This window comes from Arvicola amphibius, chromosome 9 (genome assembly GCF_903992535.2).
Source record: "Arvicola amphibius chromosome 9, mArvAmp1.2, whole genome shotgun sequence".
Taxonomy (NCBI): Eukaryota; Metazoa; Chordata; class Mammalia; order Rodentia; family Cricetidae; genus Arvicola; species Arvicola amphibius.
In genome coordinates, this window is record NC_052055.2 from 120744550 (window position 1) to 120771694 (window position 27145).

General features: G+C 48.9%; 2 protein-coding genes across 2 annotated transcripts; both read left to right on the plus strand.

Annotated features, from left to right (window-relative positions):
- Nucleotides 1–2230: 2230 nt before the first annotated feature.
- Ppil1 (peptidylprolyl isomerase like 1) lies at nt 2231–22280 on the plus strand. The gene is made up of 4 exons (XM_038341945.2): nt 2231–2529; nt 6229–6383; nt 20780–20848; nt 21373–22280. The coding sequence occupies exons 1-4, from the start codon at nt 2474–2476 to the stop codon at nt 21591–21593; spliced, it is 501 nt and encodes a 166-aa protein (XP_038197873.1). The 5' UTR covers nt 2231–2473; the 3' UTR covers nt 21594–22280.
- LOC119822541 (protein SET-like) lies at nt 12338–13429 on the plus strand. The gene has a single exon (XM_038341944.1). The coding sequence runs from the start codon at nt 12371–12373 to the stop codon at nt 13235–13237; it is 867 nt and encodes a 288-aa protein (XP_038197872.1). The 5' UTR covers nt 12338–12370; the 3' UTR covers nt 13238–13429.
- Nucleotides 22281–27145: the final 4865 nt, after the last annotated feature.

Below are 27145 nucleotides of genomic sequence, written 5' to 3' on the forward strand. Positions count from 1 at the left end.
TGGGTTTTCTTTTAAGATTTTTTTTTAATTACTTAAGTCATGAGGATGGAGGGAGGAAGAGAGGCACTCAGAAAGACAGACATTGCTAAGCACAAAGATGCTGATCTGTGCTTCCCAAGGGAGAGCTGCTGAAAGGCAGCCTGAGATAAGCCATGCCCAAGGAGGTTGAGAGAAAGGGGGGCAGAGAAAGGGAGGAGGTGGAAAGGACAAGAGGACCTATGGGGTAGCCTGCCCAAATGACCCCAAAACCTCAGGGAGAAGCCGCCTGAAGGCCTCCTGATGCATGAGGAGTGGCTAGGCTCACTGTCAGCTCATCCAGCCTCACAGAAGGCTGGCAGGTCAGCTCACACAGCGCACAGGGTAGAATATGGGTCAGAGAGGACTGCGTGGAGCTGAGCGGAGGGCTTGACTTGACACAGGATTTCTAAGTCATCACGGCTTGCCTTAATAACACAGTTGTAGAACACATTGAAAATGCCAAAACTTTAAAAATGCTTCAAAATACTTTCAAACACTTAAAAAAAAAGGATACACAAAAAGTATCTATGATTTCAGTCTGTAGAAGCTAGCTGTTTTGATGTTTCAGGGTGAGCTTCTAACATGTTGGGCAAGTGCTCTACCACTGAGCTATAGACCCTGCCTTTGTGTGTGTGTGTGTGTGTGTGTACATAGTATGGGTATCAGTTCTTTTCTTCGACTGTGTAGAGCCCTGATTGAACTCCTGTAATTAGGATTGGCTGTAGGCTCCTCTACCCTCTGAGCCATTTCCCCAGCCCAAGAGATTGTTTTTTTAATCATTTCCTTAATCATGAAAAATGTCATTCTTAGGGGCAGAGAGATGGCTCAGGTGTTTAAAGCACTTACTGCTTTTGCAGAGGGCCCAGGTTCTGTTCCCAGCACCCACATTCCTGCTCAAAACAGTGTGTAACTCCTTCTTGGGATCGGACTAGCTCTTCTGGCCTCTGTGGGTTTATGTGTGCCCATGGTGCACATACACACACCAAGATGCACACAAAATAAATAATTACAAAATCATTTTTATTTATCTATCCTTTGATGGGAGAGTTCCTCATGTGCTCTTACTCCCAGCTCTGTTGGGCTTATAAATTCATTGCATTAAGAGTTCAGATTTCTGTAATATTTTTTGCTCAGTTTTCCTGGGAACTGAGGATTAGGGTTTACATTTGCTTTGTTTTTGCCTAGCTGTCAGGAAGTGGGCGGGTGGGAGGGAGGAGACATCTTAGAACTGAAAAAACGATGTAAATATTTCCCTGCTTCTTTGTTGTTAATTATGGGATGTTTAATATGAAACATACATTTCCCTTGTGGCTCACTGAACTTGTAGCAAGCTGTTTGGACTAGACTGAATGGCCAGCCAGCTCCATGTATTCTTGGTCCCTGCTTCCCTAGTGCAGAATCCACGGGTGCATACCCTCCTGTGAGGAGGTCACGGGTGCATACCCTCCTGTGAGGAGGTCACGGGTGCATACCCTATTGAAAACTAGTTTTTGTTTGATTGTTTTTAAGAAAGGGTTTCTCTGGGTAGCCCTGGCTGGCCTCAAGCTCACAGAGACCCACCGGCCTGTCTCCTGAGTGCTGGGATAAAAGGTGTGCACCACCGGTCAGCCAGTCCTATTTGCTTTCTGTTTTGAGACAGGGTGTCTCTGAGTATCCCTGGCTGTCCAGGAACTCGTACTGTGGGCCAGGTGGCCCTCGAACTCAGAGATCTGCTTGCCTCGGCCTCGGAGCCCTGGGATTAAAGGCGTGTGCCACACCGCGGGGTGCAGTCATTTTAATTCTTGTCACCCTCTTCCCAAGCCTCTTCCCCTTTCCACACGGTCCTTGCTTTGAGTCTGGAGGATCAGATTTGGCATGTGGCACTTAACTGCAGAGTTTCAGTTTTCACATCTGAAAAACAGGAATAGTGTTACCCACAGGGTTGCTTTATGAAATAGATAAAATAAGAAAGTGCGCTGGGCGGGGGTGGCGCACGCCTTTAATCCCAGCACTCGGGAGGCAGAGAAAGGCGAATCTCTGTGAGTTCGAGGCCAGCCTGATCTACCTAGTGAGTTTCAGGACAGCCAGGACTACGTGGTTAGTAATACAGTTCGTTTCTGAGCCATCCCAGTTAGGGAACTTAAAAAATTCTTCAATGTTTGGACATCCTGCCAATCAGAATGAAAACGGTTGTCCCGCCTTCCGTGTCTAAACAGACCAATCACCGTTCCGGAGCATGGCGCGAAACGCCGCAGAAGGATCTTGCACTTGCCTGTGGCCCTGTACTGGGTAGCTCGTCTTGCAAGCCCCTTCCCAGCCTCGAAAGAGATCTTTCATCTTCCTTGTCCCAGCGCCCTAAACCCTCCCATCAAAACCGGCTGAGCGGCGGGAACCGGAAGTGTGCGTACCTGGGACGGGTCCCCCATGATCTCCACCGGAAGTAGCCATTGTTAAGGGGATCCCTTCTTCGCTCAGTATGGCGGCGATTCCCCCTGACACCTGGCAGCCGCCCAACGTCTACCTGGAGACTAGGTGAGGGTTGGGGGCCGGACTGGCCGAGGGGACTTGGGTTCGTGCCTCAGCGGCTAGGCTGAGGGAGGCGGCCTGACTCGCACGTGGACGGCATGGAGCTGCGGCCGGGAGTACCCGTGAGTTCTGAAGGGTCCTCAGGAGAGCCCCTCCAGTACCGCGGGAGATCTCGATAACGTATTTGCTGTTCTTCTTCCACCCGGTTCATTAGTTCATTTATCTATATCCATCTTCATTCATTCATTCATTCACCCACTTATTCTCAGCTGTGTATGGAGTCCACAAACCGTGCACGTAGGACCTGGACTTTTGAGGACCCAGAACTAGATAAAACAGTGTATTATGGTGAAGGAGAAGGACGTGTGAACACTACGGGAAAAGTAGTAGGGCCGTTTGAACAAATTGCTTTGAAAGTAGAGGAAGACAAATTTTCTCCACGAAGTGTGATCTTTGGGCTGAGTGGCGCATTTGGTAGAGAGCTTAGCATGCTGAGGTCCCGAACTCGGTCTCCACAACCGCATATATGGTGTGGTTGGCACTTGTCTATGATCCTAGCTCTCTGGAGGTGAAAGCATGAGGATCAGAAGTTCAGGGACTGGGTCGGGGACCGGTAGAATGCTTACCTAGCATCTACGCCCTGAGTTGAAAGTCCAGCACCACGGGCAAAAGATATGTATTCCCTGGGGTCGTGAGACGTGGATTTAATTCCAGGAGGCAAAACTCGAGTTCGAGGCCTGCCTGGTCTACATAGCAAGTTCCAGGCCAATCAGGGCTCCACAGTTAGACCCTATCTTCGAAAGTGGCGGGGGGGGGGGGGGGGGGGGGGGGGGGGGGGGGAGAGGGAGGGAGGGAGAGAGAGAGAGAGGGAGGGAGGGAGGGAGGGAGGAGAGAGAGAGAGAGAGAGAGAGAGAGAGAGAGAGAGAGAGAGGGGAGATTATTAAACCACCTCCTACTAGTGCCAGGCCTTTGGTGTGTGGTTCCATTTGGTTTAATCTTGCTAGCAACTCCTATCATGAACGCATTGTTTCACACACACACACACCCTCCAGCTTTAACTAGGGAGATACTAGTTATATATGTGGGGTGTATGTCCACACCACATGGAAGTCAGAGGATGACTTGCAAGAGTCAGCAGTGGTTTTTTTTGTGAGACAGGGTTTCTCTGTGCAGCCCTGGCTGTCCTGGAACTCACTCTGTAGACCAGGTTGGCCTTGAACTCACAGAGATCCACCTGCCCCTGCCTCCCCAGTACTGGGATTAAAGGTTTGCGCCACCACCGCCCAGCATCAGTCCTGGTTTTAATCACAAAAAACATCGGCAGTTAACTCTAGGTAGTGTAAAAGATACGGGGTAAGCCAGGAAAGCTGCTTCCCTCCGGGAAACCACTAGTAACAACTTGTTGATGGTTGTCCCAGATTTCTGTCACGTGTGTGTCTTATCTCAGCAGAGTTGGCACAGCGGCTGTAGCCGCCTTTGGTGTGGTAGTTCCTGCGTTAGCTCCCTTTCAAGAGTCTATAAGTTGCTTCTAGTTTTCTTTGCTTTCTTTTTCTTATCTTTCTTTTTTTTATTTTTTATTTTTCAAGACAGGGTTTCTCTATGTAGCCTTGACTCTCCTGGAATGAACTCAACAGGGATCCACCCGCCCCTGCCTCCCCAGTACTGGGATTAAAGGTGTGCACCACCACCGCCCAGTCTACTAGTTTTCTCACTGTGACAGATGCTGCTTCTGTGGTATTGGTCATATTTGTACACACAGACTCTTAGGCAACTATAACTTTTCTTAGAGAACAGATATTTAGAAGTTGAAATTGCTCAGGGACACATCAATTATGTAAGTACTTCATGCCTGTCACTTGCTGTCATTATATTTAGAAAACGCCGAGTAGGGCTGGTGGATGGCTCAGTGAGTACAGGGGTTTGCCACCAAGCCAGAGGATGTGATCCTTGCTGTGTGGTGGGAGAGAGCTGGCTCCTGACAGTCTTCCTCTGACCTCTACACTTGTGTCATGCGTGTTCATGGCTACACACACACACACACACACACACACAATAAGTGTAATTAAGAACAGTACCCATCAACACACAAAATAGGAAGGACAAAACCCACAAGAATGTAAGCTCCCAGGGGAAGAGCACCTCAGATATTGCCTCCCACAGCATGACTAAACCTGTGTTGGCTGGTACCCGGCAGAAGGATGAACTGCAGGCAGGAAGACTGCTAGAAAGTGATTTTCTAGTATATTTTATATACATTTATTTATTTATAATGGATTTATTTATTTTAGTTTTTTGAGACAGTTTCCCTGTCTCTGGCTGTCCTGGAATTCACTCTGTAGACTAGGCCTCAAACTCTGATATGCCTGCCTCTGTCTCCCGAGTACAGGGATTAAAAAGTTGTGTGGCTCTCCCACTGGGCTCTACTGGAGTTCTCTCACTGCTGGGCCCCCTGTGTCTGAGCCACACACACTCAGCTCAGCCCTCATGTTCCTAGAGCTCAGTGGGCGATAACATACAGCATGAGCCTCTCTACCCCCGCTTGTCTCTTGCTTGTCTTATCCTTAGAGGTCCTGGGGGAGACAATACAAACACCCATGCTGGGGGCTGGAGAGATGGCTCAGAGGTTAAGAGCATTGCCAAAGGTCCTGAGTTCAATTCCCAGCAACCACATGGTGGCTCACAACCATCTGTAATGGGGTATGGTGCCCTCTTTTGGCCTGCAGGCATGCACACAGACAGAATATTGTATACGTAATAAATAAATAAACATTAAAAAAAAACAAAAAAAAAACCACCCATGCTGGTGTATGCAGACACGTGCAGTCAGCAGCCTTGGTGTCTGTTTTACACGTTCTCTCCCTTCAGATTTCACTTTCATCTTTTTATTTATTTATTTATTATTTATTTATTATATATACACTATTCTGTCTGTATGCCTGCAGGCCAGAAGAGGGCACCAGACCCCATTACAGATGGTTGTGAGCCACCATGTGGTTGCTGGGAATTGAACTCAGGACCTTTGGAAGAGCAGGCAGTGCTCTTAACCTCTGAGCCATCTCTCCAGCCCCTCACTTTCATCTTTATGTGTGCGGATGTGTGCACATGAGTGCAAGTGCCAGCAAAGGCCAGAGGCGCCCGTGGTAGGGAGTCTTCTGCTGTGAGAGAACAGAACCCCGGTCCTCTGTAAGAGCATACATGCTCTTAGCTGCCGAGCCATCTCCAGCCCTGTCTGACCCTCCTTTGAACTCACAAACTGCTTTTATCTTTCTATTCAACTTTGGTTGTACTAGGTAATATATTTACATGATCTAAAATATAAAAGTTAGAAAAGGTATTTATTGAGCATCCACCACCACTGATGTAGATGTCTATAAACTCTCCACACTTTAGTATCTCTTATTAAATCTACAGATGGCATGTGAGGCCCTTTTCCTTGTTTAGGGCTGGTTTCGGAGCATGGTATATGTGCTTAGAATCCTGCCTTGTTTGTGGTTGTTTTATTTAGAACATAAGCCAGAAGCTGCCCTGCGTGTCACACTCGAGTGCCTGGCAGTAGCCTTGTTGCTTTGTGGGTTGTTTCCTTCTGAGTGTGAACTCTGGTCACAGCTTGATGCTTCACTGGTTGAACAACAAAAGTGCTAGAAGTCCCACGCTGCTCCCTGCTGCGACCTTGCTGACTGCCTGTGCTGTCTGTCCCAACTGCAGCATGGGGATCATCGTGTTAGAGCTGTACTGGAAGCATGCTCCAAAGACCTGCAAGAACTTTGCAGAGCTGGCTCGGCGGGGCTACTACAATGGCACCAAATTCCACAGGATCATCAAGGACTTCATGATCCAAGGCGGTGACCCAACAGGGACAGGTACAGTTACGCCACCACACATTTCAAGTCTCACTCGGTCGTATCTGCGGGTAGAGCAGCCTCAGCTCACTTTTCCATTTGCTGAATTTGATTCGCTTTTGTTTTGGGACAGGGCCTTATAGCTCAGGCTAGCCTTCTCCTCACTGAAAACGACCTAATCCTCTGGTCTTCCTGCCTTTATTTCTTCAGTGCTGGGATTTCTGTGTGCTACCACGCTCAGCTTTTGTAGGGTTGGGGATTGAACCCGGGGCTTCCAGTACACTGGGCAAGCGCTCTACCAACTGAGTTGCATCGGTAGCAACACAACCTGCTCCCCTCCCCCGACACTACCAACTGAGCTGCATCAATAGCTAGCCACCCCCACACACACCATCTTGCTCTCCGATAGGGTATCAAGGTAGCCCAGGTTGTCCTTGAATTCCTGATCCTCCTGCCTCCACCTCCCACATGCTGGATTATAGGCATTTGCTGGCTCTGGTTCACTGAATCTGCTGCTGGTTCCTGCCTTCCTCCGAGCACGTGTGTAACTCACTGGAGAGACTTTTCACTCCGCAGCATGGTAGTTTCTCAGGACTTAATTGTGTTGTTCACTAAGAGCTAATGATATGCTAAACCCGGAGTGACGTGGAATTCAATCAGTCACAGCTGAGAAAAGACAATCCTGGATCTTGGAAATAAAGTCTGGGCTCCTTTATTAACTCGCTCGTCTGACAGGTGTTGAGCCTGGGCTTTGTGTCAAAGCCCCTACTGAAGCTCTAGGGACACAGCTCTGAGCAAAGAGACAAATATGGGGATCAGTTTTGGAAGGATGCTGCTGGAGCTCTGACGTGGGGGCGGAGCCTGTGTAGCCCTTGCAGAAGGAAGAATAGACAAAACCTCCTGGCTGTTGTGAGCACAGTGGCAGGCTCTGGCCTCTGTGTTCAGGGGTCACTGGCTGCTGTTGGAGATTAGATGGAAGGGCAAGAATGCAGGCCCCAGGTAGTGTGATGGCGCACACCTTTAATCCCAGCACTCAGGAGGCAGAGGCAAGCGGACCTCTCAGTTTTAGGTCAGCCTGGTCTTCAGAGCAACTTCTAGGACAGCCAGTGCTGTTATACAGAGAAACCCAGTCTCCAAAAAACAAAAACCAACATAAGAAAGATTTAAAAAAAAAAGAATGCAGGCCTGGATCCCCACCCAGGCAGGAAGTACATGGTGGAGTAGGATTTGTTTGATTCTGTGTGTGGTAATGGGAAAACTGACTCCCTCTTGTGAAGATGAGGCAGTTAGCATTTACAAATTTCTGTTCATTCTTATCCTCCCACCTTAAATTTTTCTACTAAAATTTAAAAATATTTATTTATTTGTAGTAATTTTTAAAAATTATTATTTTATGTGTATGAGTTTTGCCTGCATTTATGTCTCCACACCGTGTACACACTTGCTACTCCTGAAGGCCAAAATCCCCTAGAACTGGAGTCACTGATGGTTGTGAGTTGCCATGTGGGTGCTGGGAATTGAGCCTAGGCTTTTGGAAGTGTGGCAGGTGTTCTTAACAGCTGGGCCACATCTCATCTCCTCACGCGTGAATTTTTATTGTTGGTTTTGTTTTTTCTTTTATATTCAAAACAAACCTGTGGAGTCTCCATTTTGGTGGTACTCAGCCGCTCAGTTATTTACAGTGCGTGTGTTGATGGATGCTGCTTACTTGTTTCTCGGCTGCCCAGACCTGAAATAATCACATAACAAACTATATTAATTACAACATTGCTTGGCCAATACCTTAGGCTTCTTATTAACTAATTCTTAACCCATTCCTATTATTTTATATTTTATCATGAGGCTTGTGGTTTACGGGTAAGGTTCTGTGGCAACTGTCTCCTTTGGCAGCTACATGGCGGCATCTCCCTGACTATGCCTGTTTTTCTCTTCTATCTCTGCTTGGGATTCCTGCCTTGTCTGCGGTGCCACAGGCCTAAGTAGCTTCTTTATTCACTAACCAATGAAAGCAACACATAGACAGGACATTCCATACTGCTTCCCCTTTTCTGTCCAAATAAGAAGGTTTTAACTTTAACATAGTCAAGTTAACATATAACAAAGTAGTTATCAAGCAAGAATTATAATGCAATATTTAGTCCATTTACATTTGGCAAATTAAGGAAAATACTCTATCATCTATCTTTGTGAGTCTAAAGTTTTATATCTGATTTATATTTTATAACTATCATTTTTAACTCCATAAAGACTGCAAAAGGATATAATATTACCTAAGTAAACAGGAAGTACATTGTAAGCAACTTTCAAAACTAGACAGAGACATCTTGCTTCCTGGACAGTCAACCAAAGTTCTTCTGTGACCTTGGGGTATCCATCTTTAGACTATATAGGCCTATAGTATCTGGCAGATTTTTCCATGAAGCAAGAAATTTTAAAGACACTTTTGCCTATATTGGCAGTTTGTCAGTCACTTTCTTCTGTGTCCTGCAGAATGTTTGGCAGACTCTTTCATGATGAAGGAACCTGGAACGACTGTCTCGCCTTCTTTAGGCAGCTTCAACAGTCATTTTTATGTGAATCCTGCATGTCCAGCTAATATAGCATACCATCAAGCAATCCAGGAAAGAGCAGTTTCTTGCCCAAATGGCTAGCCTTGTTGCATTGTAGGCACATTCCATAACAACTTTCTTCAATGCCCATCAACCTCTCTGAAGTAATTGATGCTGTCAGAAGCAGACATATCTCGCTGTTGAGAAAAGTCTAAATTCTTAAAACATTTTAAATGCCATATTCTGTTAGTCTTTGAAAGGTTTGAAGAATACCCATTAATATGAAATATATCTCTGTACATCTAGAAAAACTAACATGACTACAAGTTTGACTGTTATAGACGACTATCTGTTAACCTATATTTCTTAATTATACATCACTTTTTTTTTTTTTTTTTTTTGGTTTTTTTTGAGACGGGGTTTCTCTGTGGCTTAGGAGCCTGTCCTGGAATTAGCTCTTGTAGACCAAGTTGGTCTCGAACTCACAAAGATCCACCTGCCTCTGCCTCCCAAGTGCTGGGATTAAAGTATATATACATAACTTTTTAAAAATGAGCTGCACAAATACAATAACCTTAATCAAGAACAGAAATATACATATAACAAAATTGACCTTAAATTTGTGTCAACAAACCAAGATCCATACAAATGCAAAGTATTCATCTCTATAGCATATCCCTCTTTAAATGTAAAAAGACATTTATAAACAGTATTTGGGAATTTGGGTGTTGTTCTCTAGACTACTTCCTGCTGATTGGGGCTGATTGGGGCACTGTTAATGAGGTCTTTCTTTGGGTGTCCTATGTGATAGGTCCATCTCAGCCAGCAGTCCTGAAGCTGTCATGAATGTTGAGCCATCTGGGCTATTGCTTTAGGGGCTCTTGTTTGATCAAACCATATTAGTCTGGAAGGAATCCACAAGTTCCCAAATTTTGAAGTCAAGATACCTTTAAAGTATATCTGTTGGTTTAGCTTAGCAGCCCATACAATGAAATGTCTCTGTCCTTAGCTCATTCACAGTCAGAACATTCAGAGAAAACACAATAATATACATAATCCAGACTCTGTGTATTTTCCATCTTTACGTGCTTATTTTCCTTTACTTTTTAAATCTATAACTGTCTATCTTCTCTCTTCCAAGCTTATATACATTTAACCAACACTGTGACCCATTTACAGGCCTTTTTAAAATTTGAATCTGTTTTTATCATTTATTTGTAATTATTTTTTTTTACCAGAAGCACCTTTTTAAAAAAAATGCTAAATGGTCATGATTAGGACCAACTCTGCAGCCCTGCCTGCTTGTTTTGCCCAATCCAACATGACAGAGGTATGTTCACTGCCTCTGAGAGCCATGTACACCGCCCCAACTCTAGGGTCGCAGCGGGCCTATGTCACCATGAAGCAATGTGTAACACACTGCTCACAGACCCTATTTAAGTGCTGGCCTCCTGAAAGAGCCAGAGATGTTTGTGTGAACCAGGAAGCCTTCTTTAAGGAGCCGCACAGTTTTTGCTGTTACTGCCGAGTCAAAAACCTTTTTTTTTTTTTAAGGAATCATGTTTTTGCTTGCTTTTAGCAAACAGAGCCTACCTGAGAAAATATTACTACCGTGAAGCCGTTTTTAACTGGTTTTCTTATTTAGAATGTTTTTTTAAGCTCTCTCAGGTTTATGCTGATGTAATTGCCCCACATTGGGTACCAATTTGTTGATGGAGGCTGCTTGTTCATTTCTCAGCCACCTAGACCCAAAATAATCACACAAAAAACTATATTAATTACAACACTGCTTAGCCAATAGCTTAGGCTTCTTATTAACTAACTCTTACATCTTAAATTAACCCTTTCCTATATTTTATCACAAGGCTCGTCGTTTACCAGTAAGGTTCCTGGGCGTCTATCTCTTCAGCAGCTACATGGCATCTCCCTGTCTCCGCCTTCTTTTCTCCTGTATCTTTGCTTAAAATTTCCACCTTGCTCTATTCTGCACTGCCATAGGCCCAAGCAGCTTCTTTATTCATTAACTAATAAAAGGAACACATATACAAAAGGACTTTCCACGTGTGTACATGTGTGTGCATGCATATGTGTACCCTCCTTTGTTGGGGGTCAGGGGGCAGTTCTAGAGCTGATTCTCATCTTCTCAGTTGGGCAGTTCTCTCATTTCTGCTGCACAGCCTACTTTGGGTAGCTGGTCTGGAAGCTTCTTGTAGGTTCTGTCTGCATCCCATGTTGTGAGAGTATTGGGACTACAGATGACCTCCCCACCGCAGTTGATCTGACTGAGCACAGGTCAGCAGGCGTGCACAGCCAGCTCTTTTCCTGGCTGAGCCATCTCTGGCCGTGGTTCCATCTCTTACCAGGCTTCTGTTTCTTGCTTTTTATGGCAAGAACTGAGGGGGTTTTATTTTTGGGTCTGTTCCTGTTTCAGACTCTGCCTGTTGCCTTTGTACTTAAAAAAAAAGACTTTGAGTAGTTATAGTATCATATCAGAGCCACATTCATCCCTTTAGATCCTTTGCAGAAAAGTCTGGTTTGAATATAGCTGCAGAGAATCCAAGGCCAGATGCGCTCCCCTCAGTCCAGGGAGTCAGAGCAGCCTGCAGGAGCACCTGCCGGCCAGGGAGTCAGAGCAGCCTGCTGGAGCACCTGCCGGCCAGGGAGTCCCAGCAGCCTGCTGGAGCACCTGCCGGCCAGGGAGTCAGAGCAGCCTGCTGGAGCACCTCCCGGCCAGGGAGTCAGAGCAGCCTGCTGGAGCACCTGCCGGCCAGGGAGTCACAGCAGCCTTCTGGAGCACCTTCCAGCTAGGGAATCACAGCAGCCTGCTGGAGCACCTCCTGGCCTGGCTTATGGTGTTCCAGGAAGCTGCTGCATCATTCCCTTTCTCTTCCATGTCTCACATTTCCTATAGTCAGTGAAATGGTTTTTTCCTTTTCCCCATCTTCGCTAAAACCATCCAGACCCTCACCTTCCTTACTCAGTTGTCATTTGTGTCTATTCTAGACATTTTTGCTGTTCAGTGTAGTGTTATGCCTGCACTACGGGATGGTTCGAGAGTTGGGCAAAGGGCTGGAGATTGAAAACACACAGAGAGACATGGGTCATCCTTCAAACAAGAATGCCCCTTTAAGTGTGTTCTAGGGCAATTTATGTAGGGCTCTCCTTGACTAATGGCCACGCCCTAGCTCTTAGAACTTTTCAGTTGCAAGCCCACCAGAAACCACTCCCCTGTCAGCAGGAACTCTTGAGGGTCCCGTGCCTAGAGCAGCTACAACCATAGGAAAACAAGTTGTTTACTCTGGCAGGCAGTGGGTCATAGAAAATTCAGGGTCTGAGTGTCCGCAGTTCCCAACAGTTCTGTAGCGGTGTTAACTCTATTAGTGTCGAGTTCCTGCGAGTTTCTTCCTGCTGTGTACATCTGGCCTCTGGCCTCTGGCTTCTAGCCACTTCCCTCGTGCTATGGCCCCGAAACGGCTATCTGCGCTCCTGCCTCAGTCCAAGAAACCGAAATCGGCTCCTTCCCCGAAACTGGAGGACAAGTCGGCCTCTCCCGCCCTGCCGAAGGGAGAAAAAGAACAGCAAGAAGCAATTGAACATATTGACGAAGTACAAAATGAAATAGACAGACTTAATGAACAAGCAAGTGAGGAAATACTAAAAGTAGAACAAAAATATAACAAACTCCGCCAACCGTTTTTTCAGAAGAGGTCAGAATTGATCGCTAAAATCCCAAATTTTTGGGTAACCACATTTGTCAACCATCCACAAGTGTCTGCACTGCTTGGGGAGGAAGACGAAGAGGCTCTGCATTATTTAACCAGAGTTGAAGTAACAGAATTTGAAGACATTAAATCAGGTTACAGAATAGATTTTTATTTTGATGAAAATCCCTACTTCGAAAATAAAGTTCTCTCCAAAGAATTTCATCTGAATGAGAGTGGTGACCCATCCTCAAAGTCCACTGAAATCAAATGGAAATCTGGAAAGGATTTGACAAAACGCTCGAGTCAAACACAGAATAAGGCCATCAGGAAGAGACAACACGAAGAGCCAGAGAGCTTCTTTACCTGGTTTACTGACCACTCTGATGCAGGAGCAGATGAGCTAGGAGAGGTCATCAAAGACGACATTTGGCCAAACCCCTTGCAGTACTATTTGGTTCCTGATATGGACGATGAAGAGGGAGAAGCAGAAGATGATGACGATGATGAAGAAGAAGAAGGCTTGGAAGATATTGATGAAGAAGGAGATGAAGGTGAAGAAGATGATGATGAAGATGATGATGAAGGGGAAGAAGGAGAGGAGGATGAAGGCGAGGATGACTAGCACAGAAGACTGATGGATTCCGACCCTCTTTTTTATTTTCTTTTTTTAAAATTTTCTCCAGTCCCTGGGAGCAAGTTGCAGTCATTTCCCTCCCGTCCCCAATCCCTCTTGTGCTCAGTTGCCCTGTTTTTGAGGTCTCGCTTCTCAACACCATGGTTCTCAATTTATTTTGGGGGAAATGTCTTGAGCAGAATACAATGGGAAAAGAATCTCTACTACTCTGTTCTACATTCATTTTTATCTTTTCTTGTCTTGAACTGTGGATTCAACACCACCACCACCGTGCTCTGTGGGAAAAAAGAAAAGCCCTCCAGCCCCTTTGGCTCTCTTTGCTGGAGGCTGGGGGGTGCTAGGCCCCTGTGTAGTAGTGCATAGAATTCTAGCTTTTTTCCTTTCTCTGTATATTGGGCTCAGAGATTACACTGTGTCTATGTGAATACAGACAGTTAGCATTTACCAACATGTATCTGTCTACTTTCTCTTGTTTAATAAAAAGAAAAAAAAAAAGAAAAAAAGGGGGGGTATAGAAGGTCAGCAAGGGTGGGTTTGAGGTGTCTGGGGGGGTAAGTGGGCATTGTGACAACATGGCTTCTCCTTTGGCATGTTTAATTGTGATGTTTAACAGACATCCTTGCAGTTTAAGATGACACTTTTAAAATAAAATTCTCTCCTAACGATGACTCGAGCCCTACCACTCAATGGGAGAATCAGCAGAACCTGTAGGGGTTTATTTGGAGTTCACATTCTCTGTTGTAACTTTATTTTTAATTTTTTTATTTTTAGTTTTTTGGTTTTCACTGGAAGGAAAAGATGCTCATTTTAAATGTTGAAATGTACAAGTTGCTTTGTTACAATAAAACCAATGTGTACACAAAGAAAAAAAAAAAACTCTATTAGTGTCATTTGGGTCCCAATTTGTGTCCTCAGCCTAGCTGTGTCTTTTTCACCTCGCTGTGTTCATTTTCTCTGCGCCTCTGACTTACTAGGGTCTCTCTAGGGTCAGCAGGGCTCCCGCCTTCTCTGCTGTTGTCCTTCCATTTGCTGGAGTTGTCTCACACTGCCCACACCATTTCTGTTGTCTGGTACCAACATGTTGTTTTTGTTCAGGGACATGTAAACAGATGCCTGTCATTATCTGAATTTATGTGGGGCCATGTGTCTTCCCCACTGCAATTCAAGGCTGCTGGCTCTCTGCTGCATCCAGGCTGAAAAGAAATTGGGGTTGCTTCTTGTGGGAAGGCTAGTCTCTGTCTTGTCTTCCCAGATTTCAGTAAATTTTGTCCCGGGGTTCCTCATCCCAGGCTCTGACTCATCCCCCTAGTATGACCCTGGGAAGTAGCCAGCCCTGCCCCGCTGGGTGTGTGGTGTGTGGGCTTCTGCCCTCAGGCTGTTCCTGGTGCTCTTGCGGTCTATGAGACTTCTCTGGGACTTCTCAGGGCTCAGCTCTCAGTCTCCCAGAGTCTTTCTTTCCTTGGCCAACTCTTCAGAATTTTAAAAACATTTGTTTTTCTTTATCTAACAGGGCCTTGCTGTGTAGTCCTGGCTGCCTTGGAACTCATTAATCCTCCTGCCTCTGCCCCTCGAGGGCTGGGGTTAAAGGTGTGCTCTTCCACACCAAGCTGTTGAAAAATCGTTGTGCTTGTTTATTTCACTGGGCATTGAGGCAAGACAGGATTTATGTTGACATTCATGTCTCTCCTTGACTTATCTCCCTTTTTTAAAAAAACAAAAAAAAACCCAGGGTCTTACTGTATATCCCTGGTTGTCCTGGAGCTCACTTTGTAGACCAGGCTGACCTCAAACTACAAAGCTTCACCTGCTCTTCCTCCCAGATTCTAGGATTAAAGGCGTGCGCCCCCATGCTCCATGCTCCGCTTCTCTCCCTTTCTTGCTCTAATGAAATGGACTTTAATCTGTGACACCAGTGTACCCAGAGCCCATGCTCAGTGAATGGGAAGTGACTCGGAAATGAACTGTTGGCACAGTGCTCGCCTGTCTCTGCAGTTACTCTGCCATCTTTCCTAATGTCACATTTCCATGATGTACTTTTAATGAAATTGAAGCACTCAAAAGATTTCCAATAATGCCGCAGGCTCAAGTATAACAAATGTTTGCGCAGCCTGCCAGCAAGTCTGTGAAAAGCAAGCAGGAGACGGCCCTCCCAGGCACTGGGTGTGCCTCCCAGCCAACGAAGGGCAGTTCTTTGCTAGATGTCGCGAGTGGATCGCAGGTAACATTGTAGGCTCTCCAAGTTGGGTGTCTGCTTTCCATCCTGCTGTGCACAGCCTGGCTGCTCGGGAGTCTTCCTCCCCAGCCTTCCTCACACCCAACCTCAGGTACCTTCTTAGTTCAAATGTTCCCTGACTTCCTGCGTTTCCCTCTGAGCCACACCCCCCATCTTTTTCACCACTCACATTGGAACAACCGCATCAGCCCTTTCCTTGGCTTTCTGTGAGTCTTCTGTTTCTGCTTACCCTCCCTCACCTCCAGTTAGTTTCGACACCCTGCCGCGCTCTCAGCCTCGATTAACTGCACGCGGTTATCTTGCGCGGCAGCCTCCCTCTGATTTCATCTCTCTTCTTGGTAGCCCCTGCAACACCTGAAGTTTGTCTTGTGGAACAGCGAGCCATTGTTAATTTTGCCCATTGAGCGAATATTTGCTAGGAGTCTGCTGGGTATCCTGCCCCTTTCCAGGGCCCATGAGGAGTGCTGAAGCCCAGAAGCCGAGGCAGTCTCTTTGCTCATGGAGTCCCAAGCTCTGCAGGAAACAAGCTGTTCATTTTAAGAAACAGGAAGGTGGTGACATCATGAACGTACAACTTTGTGCTGGCGTTCTGTGGTTTGTGTATGTCAGGCAAGTTGACAGTTTGTAGTGAGGGGACCGGTCTGATGGAGTAGGACTAGACAGGAGAGGAACCTTGGGGGTGAGCCTTGAGGAATCTGGAACTTCCCTCGCTTTGACACTCCTGCAGAGAAGCGTGGAGGAGAGCCTGCTATCCCGGAGTCAGGGGCTTCCTTGCTCCACTGGTCCTGTGATGGAACCAGTCAGCAGTTCATTCTTTTTTTTTTTTTGGTTTTTCAAGACAGGGTTTCTCTGCAGCTTTTTTTTTTTTAGCCTGTCCTGGACCTAGCTCTTGTAGACCAGGCTGGCCTCGAACTCACAGAGATCCGCCTGCCTCTGCCCCCCGAGTGCTGGGATTAAAGGCGTGCGCCACCACCGCCCGGCAGCAGTTCATTCTTGAGACTGGATTGGATGACTCCGAGGCCCTGTGAGTCACTCTCAGACCTCGTGTATAGGGAAAGGGGAGGAGCAGTCCGGGCAGAGGTCACCAGTGGGAAAAGGCATGGGGTCAGTTACTGCAGATCCCACCAACCAAGGGTGCCGGTTTGATCTGGCATGGTCAGATTTCATTTGGCACTAGGGAGTAAGAAGAGAATACCTGAGAAGCTGAGTCCAGCGGGGGTCTGGTCACATCCAAGTGCCCGGCAGGGATGTGGGGCCAGATGTGTTAGACCTGAGTCCTGCCCCACACAGTCACTTGTCACATGTACAGCTTAGGCGGCTTTGCAGAGCTCTTGTCAGGAGGCAGGGAGCATGGCTGTCCATTTCTCCTGGGGTTATTGTGGGAGCTATGTGAGCTTGTGCTGGTAAAGTGATTGGCAAAGGCTTGGCACAGAAACAGTGCAGAAGATCATTTCTTTTGGTTAATTCCTGTAGCATTCACAGGTGTCTGCTAGACTCCTGCTGTCGGCCCTGCCACTGTGGGCTGCAGTCCAACAGGAAGAAAGTTCGAATGAGAAGGTGGAAGGTGATCCGTTCCGATGAGATGTCGGGTATGACAAGTGACTTGGAAAAAGTGGCTGTCGGAGAGAGCAGAGGTCTTCCCCTTGGCATTATCGGTTGAGGCGACAGCTCTGATACGGGCTGGGCTGGCACTGAAGGATGTTTAGCAGCCGGCCTAGCCTGGCATCTACCCACTAGATAGTGGACCCTTCAGTTCTGACAACCAAAAATGTTCCTGATGTTACCCAGTGTCCGTAGGGCCACAGCCAACCCCCTGTTGAGAACTGCTGGGCTAGAGGATAGAGCTGCTGTCTGGGTGGTGCACATAGGGCAGGCCTCTCTAAGGTCGAGGAGAGCTCTGGGTGCCAGAGTTGGGGCAGGGGCACTGCAGAGGACCGGCACTTGGGCCTTAGAGCAGGCTGCAAGCCACAGCAAGGAAGGGAGGGGGACAATGACCACGAAGTGTCCTCTGGGGCAGTGGTGTGGATCATGGATCTTGTCCTGAGTGCTCAAGTGTGGTGGAATGCTCATGGAGGATTTCGAGCAGGGCTGAGCAGAGTCCTCCAGCTCCTACATGAAGAGGTCCCTGTGGAAGAGGGTGGCAGGGCCTGGTTGGTGTAGCAGAGATAGTTGTAGTTTGGACCAGGATAACAGCAAATGTTGGTTTTTGTTTGTTTGTTTGTTTTTTTTTTTTTTTTTTTTTAGATTTATTTATTCCATGTGTGCCTGCAGGCCAGAAGAGGGCACCAGATTTCATTATAGACAGCTGTGAGCTGGGAATTGCACTTAGGACCTCTGGAAGAGCAGCCAGTGCTCTTAACCTCTGAACCATCTCTCCAGCCCCACAACTTTGTTATTTTATCCCTGGGAAGCAGATACCCAGGCAGTTAGGTGTTCAGAGATTACCTGGGGGAGAGAACCAGAGGGGAAGAGGTGTGTTCTCAGGGCGCCATCAGCCTGACCCCTGAGGAAGGAGCTGCTTGGAGGGGGACACCAGGACAGTCTTGGAGAAGGGGAACACCAGCTGTGAGAGGCTGCTGGGGGACTGAGGGCTCCGTGGAGATGAGTGTGTGTGGGGAGTCCTCAGGATGGAAGGAGGGTGGTGCTCCCTAGTTCTCAGACCCCAGATCAGAGTGGAGGTAAACCAGATGTCCCTGTGATGGGGACCCAGGACACAGGGACTGTGGGGCTGGGGTTTTGCTTTGGTTTTAAAATAGGAAGCATTAACGACGTGCTGACAGGAAAGGAAAGCTGTGGGCTTCCTCACAGTGTGGCCTTGGGTTCATGGTAGTGGATGATCTGGCCACAGTGAGGGAGAAGTGAGAGGGAGGAGTAAGAACCAGGTAACAGGGACAGCTAGGAGAGCCAGGAATGGTGGGGAAGGGATGGGCCAGCCTGACTGCTTGCCACTTAGATGGTGCCTATTGCTGCTGCCCTTGGTTAGTGGGCTAGCAACCCTGGTACTTCCGTGCTCACTCCTGTGCACCTGCGTGACTTCTGAGAGAGCCTTTGCCCTCCTCTTACTAGTGAGTGTAGCATCAGGTGGTGCTCAGTTTGGCTCTAAGTAACCAACATGGCAGCCGTTATGGCTGCGTTGTTTCTCCACATAGAAAATGTCCTAAGGAGGGCAGTTCTCACTGCCCCACATCCCAGCAGTGTCAGGGCTGAGCTTGCTGTGTCTTCCTGTGGGCCGCTCTTAGTGTTTGGCCTTTGGTCTTGGACTTGTGTCCTACGGTTGCAAGAGGGCTGCAGTTGCCTTTGAAGGAGGACAAGACAAGGCTGTGGGAAATGCACAGGAGAGGGCTCATCTGTGTTTGTACGGAAAGCGCTGGCTCCTTGAAAGCAGGACCTACAGGCTTGTTTATGTTGTAAGACAGAACTGGGCCGTGGGCATCAGCTGGCTGCAAAGGAGCTGCCCTGTACTTGTCTCTGAGGCCAGGGAAGCTGGGGTGAAAGCGCTGGGAATGCCCAGGGGACAGTGACCTGAAGTGTCCCTCGGAGGTTTTGTCACCAGAGGAGAAGCTTTAATGACCAGCTGACTAGGTGTCGCGGGCTGCTGCCCACCATGGTTCCTTTTGGCTTGGATATGAATCTGTTGCCTGTCATGGGCGGGATGGGGACAAGTAGCACCAAGCATAGTAACCGTTGTGTCAGCCCACGCTTCTTGTGTCATGCCTTAGACGTCAGTCTGTTCCTCTCCAGGGTTTTTAGGGGGCAGGGGAGATGCTGGAGAGTCTTGAAGACAGCTTTTATTTATTTATTTGTTTATTGTCCAGCTGAGACAGCAAGAAGGTTTGTTGTACATGAGTTACAGTTGGCCATGGGTGGGGGAACACAACTGCTCCAGAATGGCACAGGTTCAGGGTTGAGGGCCAGCGGAGCTGTGGGGGTGGGGGGCAGTCAGTGTCCCAGGCGGTGTCAGGAGTGACGGTGATGCTTCAGATCCACTGAGACTTATTACCAACAGTTGCACACAGCTCAGCTTGTACCAGTGTCCTGGCTTTCGGTCTCCCTGACTTCTTTCTTTTTCTTCCTTTTTTTTGTTTGTTTGTTTTTTGTTTTTCGAGACAGGGTTTCTCTGTAGCTTTGGAGTCTGTCCTGGAACTAGCTCTTGTAGACCAGGCTGGCCTCGAACTCACAGAAGTTCACCTGCCTTTGACTCCTGAGTGCTGGGATTAAAGGCGTGCACCACCACTGCCCGGCAGCATCCCTCATTTCTGCTCCTTCAGCCTCTATGGGAGCACAAGCTCATTTACTTGGACCCCTATTTTGTCTTTGGTCTCTTCTTTCCGCCTGGTTCCTGCTGAAGTGACTCAGAGCCTGAGCTCTCTACGCTGCTGCATGGTTGTGGCTGCTCAGCGTGGACAAAGCAGTACTGAGCCAGGCCGTGGCACGCATGTAGTTGGTTAGCATTAGTTAGAGCCAGCCTCTCGTTAAGTGTTCCTATGTGAACACCGTATTTCCTTTCTTTTCTTTGAGGCACTGTAGCCAGGTTAGTCTTAAGCTCATCAACCTCCTGCCTGTCTGCAGGAATTACAGGTGTAGGCTTCCACCTTCAGTTATGCCCTTTTGCTCTGAGGGGGAACCCTGCCCGAGCTTAGGTGCCGAGCACCAGCGCTAACATCCTGGACGTGGTGATGGTGGTGGTGTTAGCTGGTCGTCTTTGTTTTCCTCCCCCCCCCACCTGTCCTCTCCGCGCACTCTTCCTGGGTGATGCTGTTCCACTCAGCATGGCACCGCCCTCCCTGAGCCTCCCGATAGCTGTCCCTTTCCATCTCCTCACTTCAGGGAAGCAACAGCCATCTTGGATCCTTCTACAGCAGGTGCCCGGAGTGGTGGGTTGGTAGGATTTGTGGGCAGAAGCTAAGCTCAGCAGGAAGGTGTGTTGGTTAACAGTGTCTGCAGTGGGCACTGGGCTCAGGGCCTGGACACTCTTGCTGGAATACTGAATACTCAACAACATGCTCCCTGTTGGGGCGTGAGTAGTTGGGTACACCAGTGCCTCTGCCCCTTTGGATGCTCTTCTGTGCTTCCTGCATGTTGACAGGGGACATCAATTTAACGAGCATATATTATTGTCTTACCTGAATGAAGCCAGTGACTAGACCACTATAATGTGTCTACTGGAGGCTGGGCTGGAGTGCTCGCTTCCCATAACATTCCTCTCTGTACTCTGAAAAGTCCTTTGACCTCAGGCTCTTTTTGTGCGGTAGACTATGGGACTGGCCAGGTCACTACTTATCTTCTTGATTGGACAGGTCGCGGTGGCGCATCTATCTATGGGAAACAGTTTGAAGACGAACTTCATCCAGACCTGAAGTTCACTGGTAAGTGTGTAATCTGGCTGGATGGGCAGGAGAGGGAATGCATATTGGAAGCTTGCTTTTTCTGGCTGTGGTTCAAGGTGTGTGTCTGACACCATGGCATGGTGCCAGACAGCTGCCCAGCCATGGCGCCACAGAGTGCCCTGGCAGATGAAAGAAAACAGCGCCTCTTGAGAGTCCTTGGCAGTTCTGACCCCTGGCCTGTGTTCCGGACTCTGCCCACTGTTAAATGTGCTAAAGTCAAGTCAGCTGAAGTCTTCAAGCCATGCTGGACTCTTGAGGAATGAATGACATGGGCCAGGGTTAGTGAGGAGCAGCAGAAGTAAAGCTGGAGACGGAGGCAGAGGCATCGAGGTGATTGGGGTGATGCAGGAAGTGTCTGTCCGCCCTGTTCCTAGGAAGAGGTTGTGGGCCCTGAAATCGATGATGGAGATGGGCCTGCAGTCCTCTGTATCTGCTGACAGTGTTGCCACCCTGATGAACTGAGGGTCCTTGCTCACATTCTTCTCTCTCCTCATCTCCCCCAGGGGCTGGGATTCTTGCGATGGCCAATGCAGGACCAGACACCAATGGCAGCCAGTTCTTCGTGACCCTCGCCCCCACTCAGTGGCTGGATGGCAAACATACCATTTTTGGCCGAGTGTGCCAGGGTATAGGAATGGTGAATCGAGTGGGCATGGTGGAAACAAACTCCCAGGACCGTCCTGTGGATGACGTGAAGATCCTTAAGGCGTACCCTTCTGGGTAGAGGTGATGCTGTCTCGGGCACACCTGGTCTTCTAAGATGCTCCTAGTGAGCCATCTTCCGGATGACATAGAGTGCCATGTGTTGGGGTCATGCATATAGACTCTGACACCCTCTGGACAAAATGAAGCAGAGGGCTTGTCTTTGGGGGCATTTGTATTCTGGTCAATAGTCACAGACTTGGAAAGCAGGCAGTGTTGAGGCGCTAACTGCACAGCCCCTTCCAGCCTCCGGCGTGTGCTCTTCCAGGAATATGCACAGTTCTCTATTCTCCCTCGGAGCCTGAGCATCAACACTGCCGCTTCTGACACTAAACATCCCATGCAAAGCCAGTTTGAATTTTTGCCAAATGAAAAACGCATCCAACAATCAAATTGCTAAGATGTCAAGTGGGGAATGATAATGTGTAATGGTGGAAAAATGGATCTTTGAGATGGAAGCAGAAGCGCTGGGCACTTGCCCCCGGGAAGGACGGGCAGTCACTGAACACAAGGCCAGTCCTTCAGGAACCTTCGCTCACACACAGTGACACCTTAGGGCTCTAGAGAAAGTAAGTAAGAGGTGTTTCTACATGATATCTTTGTTTTTTAATCTTTCTGGATTTGCAGGGGCCATGAGGGTGACAGGAAGGATGTTAATACTTTGAAATACATAGATGTTTCCAGAATAAAGTACCATTGGTGGTTGAAATCAGTGCTGTGGTCTTGGTATTCGTCTAGATTGTCAGCCTTTTTTGAGACAGAGTGTCGCTGTGTAGCTGGCCTTAACTTACTATATAGACCAGGCTGGCCTCGAACTTGGAGAATTCTTTAGCTGTAAGTGCTGGGACTAAAGGCATGTTCTTGGCCATTTTAATCTTGGTGGTACTGAGGAGTGCTGTAGCATTCCTATCTTCAGGATTCACACTGCCAGGTTTGTAAGTCTCTATCGGTTTCCCCCATGCAGGAGCAGCTTCTACTAGAAAGAGGCAGAACCAAAGAAAGCCTCAAGGGATGTCACCTAGTGTTCTGAGGGAGGGGTGAGCTAAAGGTGACCCGGTTCTACTGCTGTGATAGAGTACTGGCCAGAAGCAGCCTGGGGGAGGGAAGGGAAGGGATTTTTTCATTTAGTCCCAGGTCACAGCCCATCATCCAGGGAAGACTGGACGGGGGAACCCGAAAACTAAAGTGGTGGCCACAGAGGGAGAGAGAGACACTGCTTACTGGCTTGCTTCCCTGCCTTGCTTAGCTCCTCCCCCCACCTTTTTTTTGTTTTGTTGTTTTGATTTGTTTGAGATATGGTTACTCTGTGTAATAGTCCTGGCTGTCCTGGAACTTGCTCTGTAGACCAGGCTGGCCTCAAACTCAACAGAGATCCGCCTGCCTCTGCCTCCCTGGTGCTGGGATTAAAGCTGTGCACCACCACTACCGGGCTTAGCCACTTTTATTAAATAGCCCAGGCCCACCTGCCCAGGGATGGTGCTGCCCACAGCGGGCTGTGCCCTCCCATATCAATCAACAGCCAGGAAACCGCCCACAGGCCATGTGAAGGCGGTTCTTCAGTTAAGTTTCCTCTTCCCCTGGTGTATCGAGTTGATTAGCTAGCACAGGTAGGTATGCTGAGGGCCACAGTCATCCCCTGTTGCTGTGGGCCTGAGGCATAATATCGTGTGGCTTTGCTTCCTGACACAGTGACAGAGGTGGCACAATGGGCCAAGTGGCAGTGAAGGGAGGAAGCCCTGGGGTCCTAGTGCGGCTGTGAGGGGACCTGGAAACACGGCTTTACTTACAGACCGTGTTTACTGACAGGTTCACAAGTATCGCTCTGCGTAGCTGGGAATGACCTTGATCCTCCACCCTCCTTTCCAAAAATAGGGACAGAGGCCAGCCTTGAACTTGTGGCTCCTTGACAACAGACTCACACTACTGCTCATGCAGAACAAGTGTTCAGAGCATGATCTGTACTGGGAACACTGGTCAAAGCCAGCTTTTGGTAATAGACATTAAAGCCACCACACACCTCGGGCTGTGTGCGTTGCATGTGCGCGTGCGTCTGCTCATTCCACTGCACCCCACCTCTCCCGCCCCCGGCTTCTCTGCCAGTCTGCTGGGAGCCTGCACTCACAGCTCCCCCCTCCCTGCTCTGACCTCAGAGCAAGGCCCGGTCTTCTTCCATTCCACACTGCCTACCCAGCACCTGTGTGATGCTTTGAGGTTATTGCTGAGTGAATCAAAATGTTCTCCATCAGGAGAAGATGGAGGCTCGCTGGCAGAAATAGCTACACCCGGAGTCGCAGCCCTGGGCTTTGACTGGCGCGACAGCAAAGCCTCTTCCACTCAGCCCTCTGGAAGTCCTCAGCTTCGTTTATTTTTGGATTGTGGCTCCAGAATATGTCAAAATAGCTCTTCCCACAAATGGCGAATGGCTCCTACCCCCAGATCCTCGAGCCAATCTGAGTCTCTCGGTGGCCCCTCAGGCACCGCGCTGCGGCTGTGGAGGAGGAGGCATGGCCGGCACATCTGTTCAGGCTGGGCGCTTCCTGCCAAGAAGCACTCTCTGCCCTCAGCCACATTCCATAGAATGGATGTCTGTTTAGGTAAGTGCCAGGACAGAGGACGCCCCAGCGACTCTGGGCAAAGTGCAGCAGGAGAGGGAAAGCCAGGGACAGGGACGTAAGGCTGCTTTGGTCTCGTGGAGAAATTAGGTTCCTGTTTGTTTTTCCAAACTAGTGATTCAGAATCCCTAGTGGCAGGTCTGAGACTAGCCTGGCCTGCGTAGTGAGTGAGATCCCTGTCTCCAGGGGAAAAAAATAGACTCCTGTCTGGGTGGGAGGGGTGGCTCAGGGGTCAAGAGCGCTTGCTTCTGCAGCTGAGGACCAGGATTCTGCTCTCAAAAAACCCATAGGCGATTCACAGCTGCCTGTAGCTCCATCCCTGGGCATCCACCACCCTCTGCTGGCCTCCACACCCTCCTGCTCACAGTGCACACAGTAAGCACACTCACACATTAAAATCACAATCTTTGTATTAAAGACCCTGTCTTTAAGTGTGTGGGTCCAGGAGTGCGAAATCTTTGTGTCACCTTGGGAAACCACATGCCTTCTGGAATTTGGTCTCCTTGTTCATGGGCTAACATTTGATCTAGGCCTTTTGAGCTTCAAGTCTGAATGTAGGTCAATTTGAGAAGATTTCCTCCAGCTGCCAAGTTTGCTTTCAGCATGCTATTTTGGGAGTCTGCCACTAGAGGCCGTTATGAACATAGCCTCGCGGCAGCGTCAAGAAACTTACCAACACCTATCATGGTTTTACTAAGCCAAGCCAGCTGCTCTTGGGATGTGGAAAACCAAAGATTGCTCAGATTGCGACAGACTAGACTCGAGATGTGAGCCCAGCAGAGGAAGCCTAAGAATGCTGCACGGGTCTAGCTCCATCGGTTGGTCTAGGCAGAAGCTCCCATGCCCAGGTTGCAGGAAGCCTGCATATATATACCTGGTCCTAATATTCCAGCTCCTGGCTGTTTAGTCCTCCCCTGTGTGGCAAAGTCATTCTTTCCATGGTAATCTGGAGCCCCTCACTGACACCAGCCAGAAAATTATTTCACTTGAGAAAACAGCTCAATTTGTGTATTTCTGTCTTTAACACCCAACCTCAGAGGTTGCCCTCATTATACCCATTTCTGGAAGAGCAAACTGAGGACCAAATCCAAGGATCGCAAAGCTCAGCAGAGTGAGTGAACGAATGGAACGAGGGGGCCAAAGCCACCAGCTAGGAGCAGATGTGGGGATTCCTAGCTGTGTGTTTAGCTTTCAGTTGTCCCCACCTTTGATACATAGAGGGAGCAGATGAGGGTCGGGTCGGGAAAGAGCCGGCCTCGCAGGGGGGGTGGAGGGAGTGGGCTCAAGGGGCATCACCCTGCTTGCTCCGCCATCTCAGGCCACCTCCCCAAAAGCAGGCCTACTGGGGCCCAGGGCACACGTAACCCTGACTGGTGTGTTTATTGGGTCATAAGTATAATAGCCGCGCCACTCTGCCCAGCTCGCGGAAATCATTTTCCTCTCTATGAGGATCTGGCTGGGCTCCATTAAGACCTGGGCCCTGTGTATTTAGCACAGGCAGAGGCAGTGTGGGGGAAGGGCCAGGATTGATGGCAAGAGACTATTCCAGAGTTGGCATATAAGGAAAGCCATCGAAGGAAAGAATCCAGAGTTCGCAGTTGTCTTCGGCCACACTCATCCCGAAGACTGTGTTTCTGTGTCCCTCTTTGGGGACATAGGCTTGAGGAGGGACTTGGCTGATGAACTCATTTGGTGGGAGGCTGTACACTCCTGGTTCCAGTGGACTCCCAAGGCAGGGTGGCAGAGTGGCAAGATTCCCCTCCTTGCTGATCTGCTTTGTCCTCTGTCACAGTGGAAATTTACATATCCTTCTTTGCCCCCTCCTCCCTGCAGCTCAGAAAATTAACAGTTTTTGGAGCCAGAATTGGTCAGCCCTTGGCTGTAGGAAGGTCCTTCCCTAGCCTCAGATTGTCTGCAAAGTGGGCGGCCCACACGCATGCAAAGCCCCACTGACCTAAGTACCTGGGATCTTACATTATTGATTTATTGTGTGCGTATGTGGGTGTGGATGTCTGAGGACAACTGTGGGCTCTGGGGGACTGAACTCAGGTCATCAGACTTGGTGGCAAGTGCCTTTACCCAGAGCTATCTCACTGTGCTTTTATGGTCCCTGTTTCTCTAGGGAGCTCCCAGCAGGCTGTCTTAACTGGAATCTCCTATGGACACTGGAGGAGATGCGGGCACGGGCACACTGAGCGTTTTACTAGTGAAGGAGTGTGTGCCTGCATGTGCTGTGCGTGGATCCTAGAGCCCAGAAATATACCTCTGACCCTACTGTCAGTGATCTGAGGCCGGAGGGTGGTGAGAAGCCTGCCCTGGGCCATCGGCAGCTCCCGAGCCTCACACCTGAGCTCACACGGGGGGCGGGGGGGGGGGGCAGGCGCTGAAGGAATGAGTTACTGGAGACCCGAGAACAGACGTTACCCTCACTCGGAGAGTGTGCCTGATGAACTGCTGGGGGTGGGAGGCAGAGCCAATAAACCCAGGGAAATCACGGCAGGCAGTTGACGACTCCAGTAGGCACACCAGGACAGGGCCGCAGGGACGTCGGCTCGCACACAAAGCCGGGCTCGTGGCATTTTGTGCACATTTCAGTTACCTTCGCAGCCAGGCAAGCAAACACGAGTGGCTTGGCATGAAATCAATTTAGAGCTGCAGGGAGGAAAAGGGTGTTTCATCCTTGGTGGCTCCACAGGACAGCTAGGAGAGAGGCTAGGGTGCAGGGCTGACAGAACGGCAGGGCTGTGGGACCGCTCTCTCCCCCCCACACACACCATTTTTAGGTTCCCGAGGGAGGCAGTACCAGGGCCTCTGGAGCCAGTTAGGGGAGATGTCAGAGTTCCAGGGATGGAATTGGCCAAGAGGCTGTGTCTCCCTGCTCCTCCTCGGCTTGAGTGTACCAGTCGGGAAGACATCATACTCGCTGGTGGGAGGCTGACAGTACAGGGAGGGGCTTGAGAGC

Excerpts from the sequence above, each read along its gene's own strand:
- Ppil1 (XM_038341945.2), top strand. The coding sequence starts at position 2,474 with ATGGCGGCGATTCCCCCTGACACCTGGCAGCCGCCCAACGTCTACCTG. Across the intron at positions 6,384-20,779 it reads CGGTGACCCAACAGGGACAG|GTCGCGGTGGCGCATCTATC; the intron begins GTACAGTTACGC and ends TTGATTGGACAG. Across the intron at positions 20,849-21,372 it reads TCCAGACCTGAAGTTCACTG|GGGCTGGGATTCTTGCGATG; the intron begins GTAAGTGTGTAA and ends CATCTCCCCCAG.
- LOC119822541 (XM_038341944.1), top strand. The coding sequence starts at position 12,371 with ATGGCCCCGAAACGGCTATCTGCGCTCCTGCCTCAGTCCAAGAAACCG.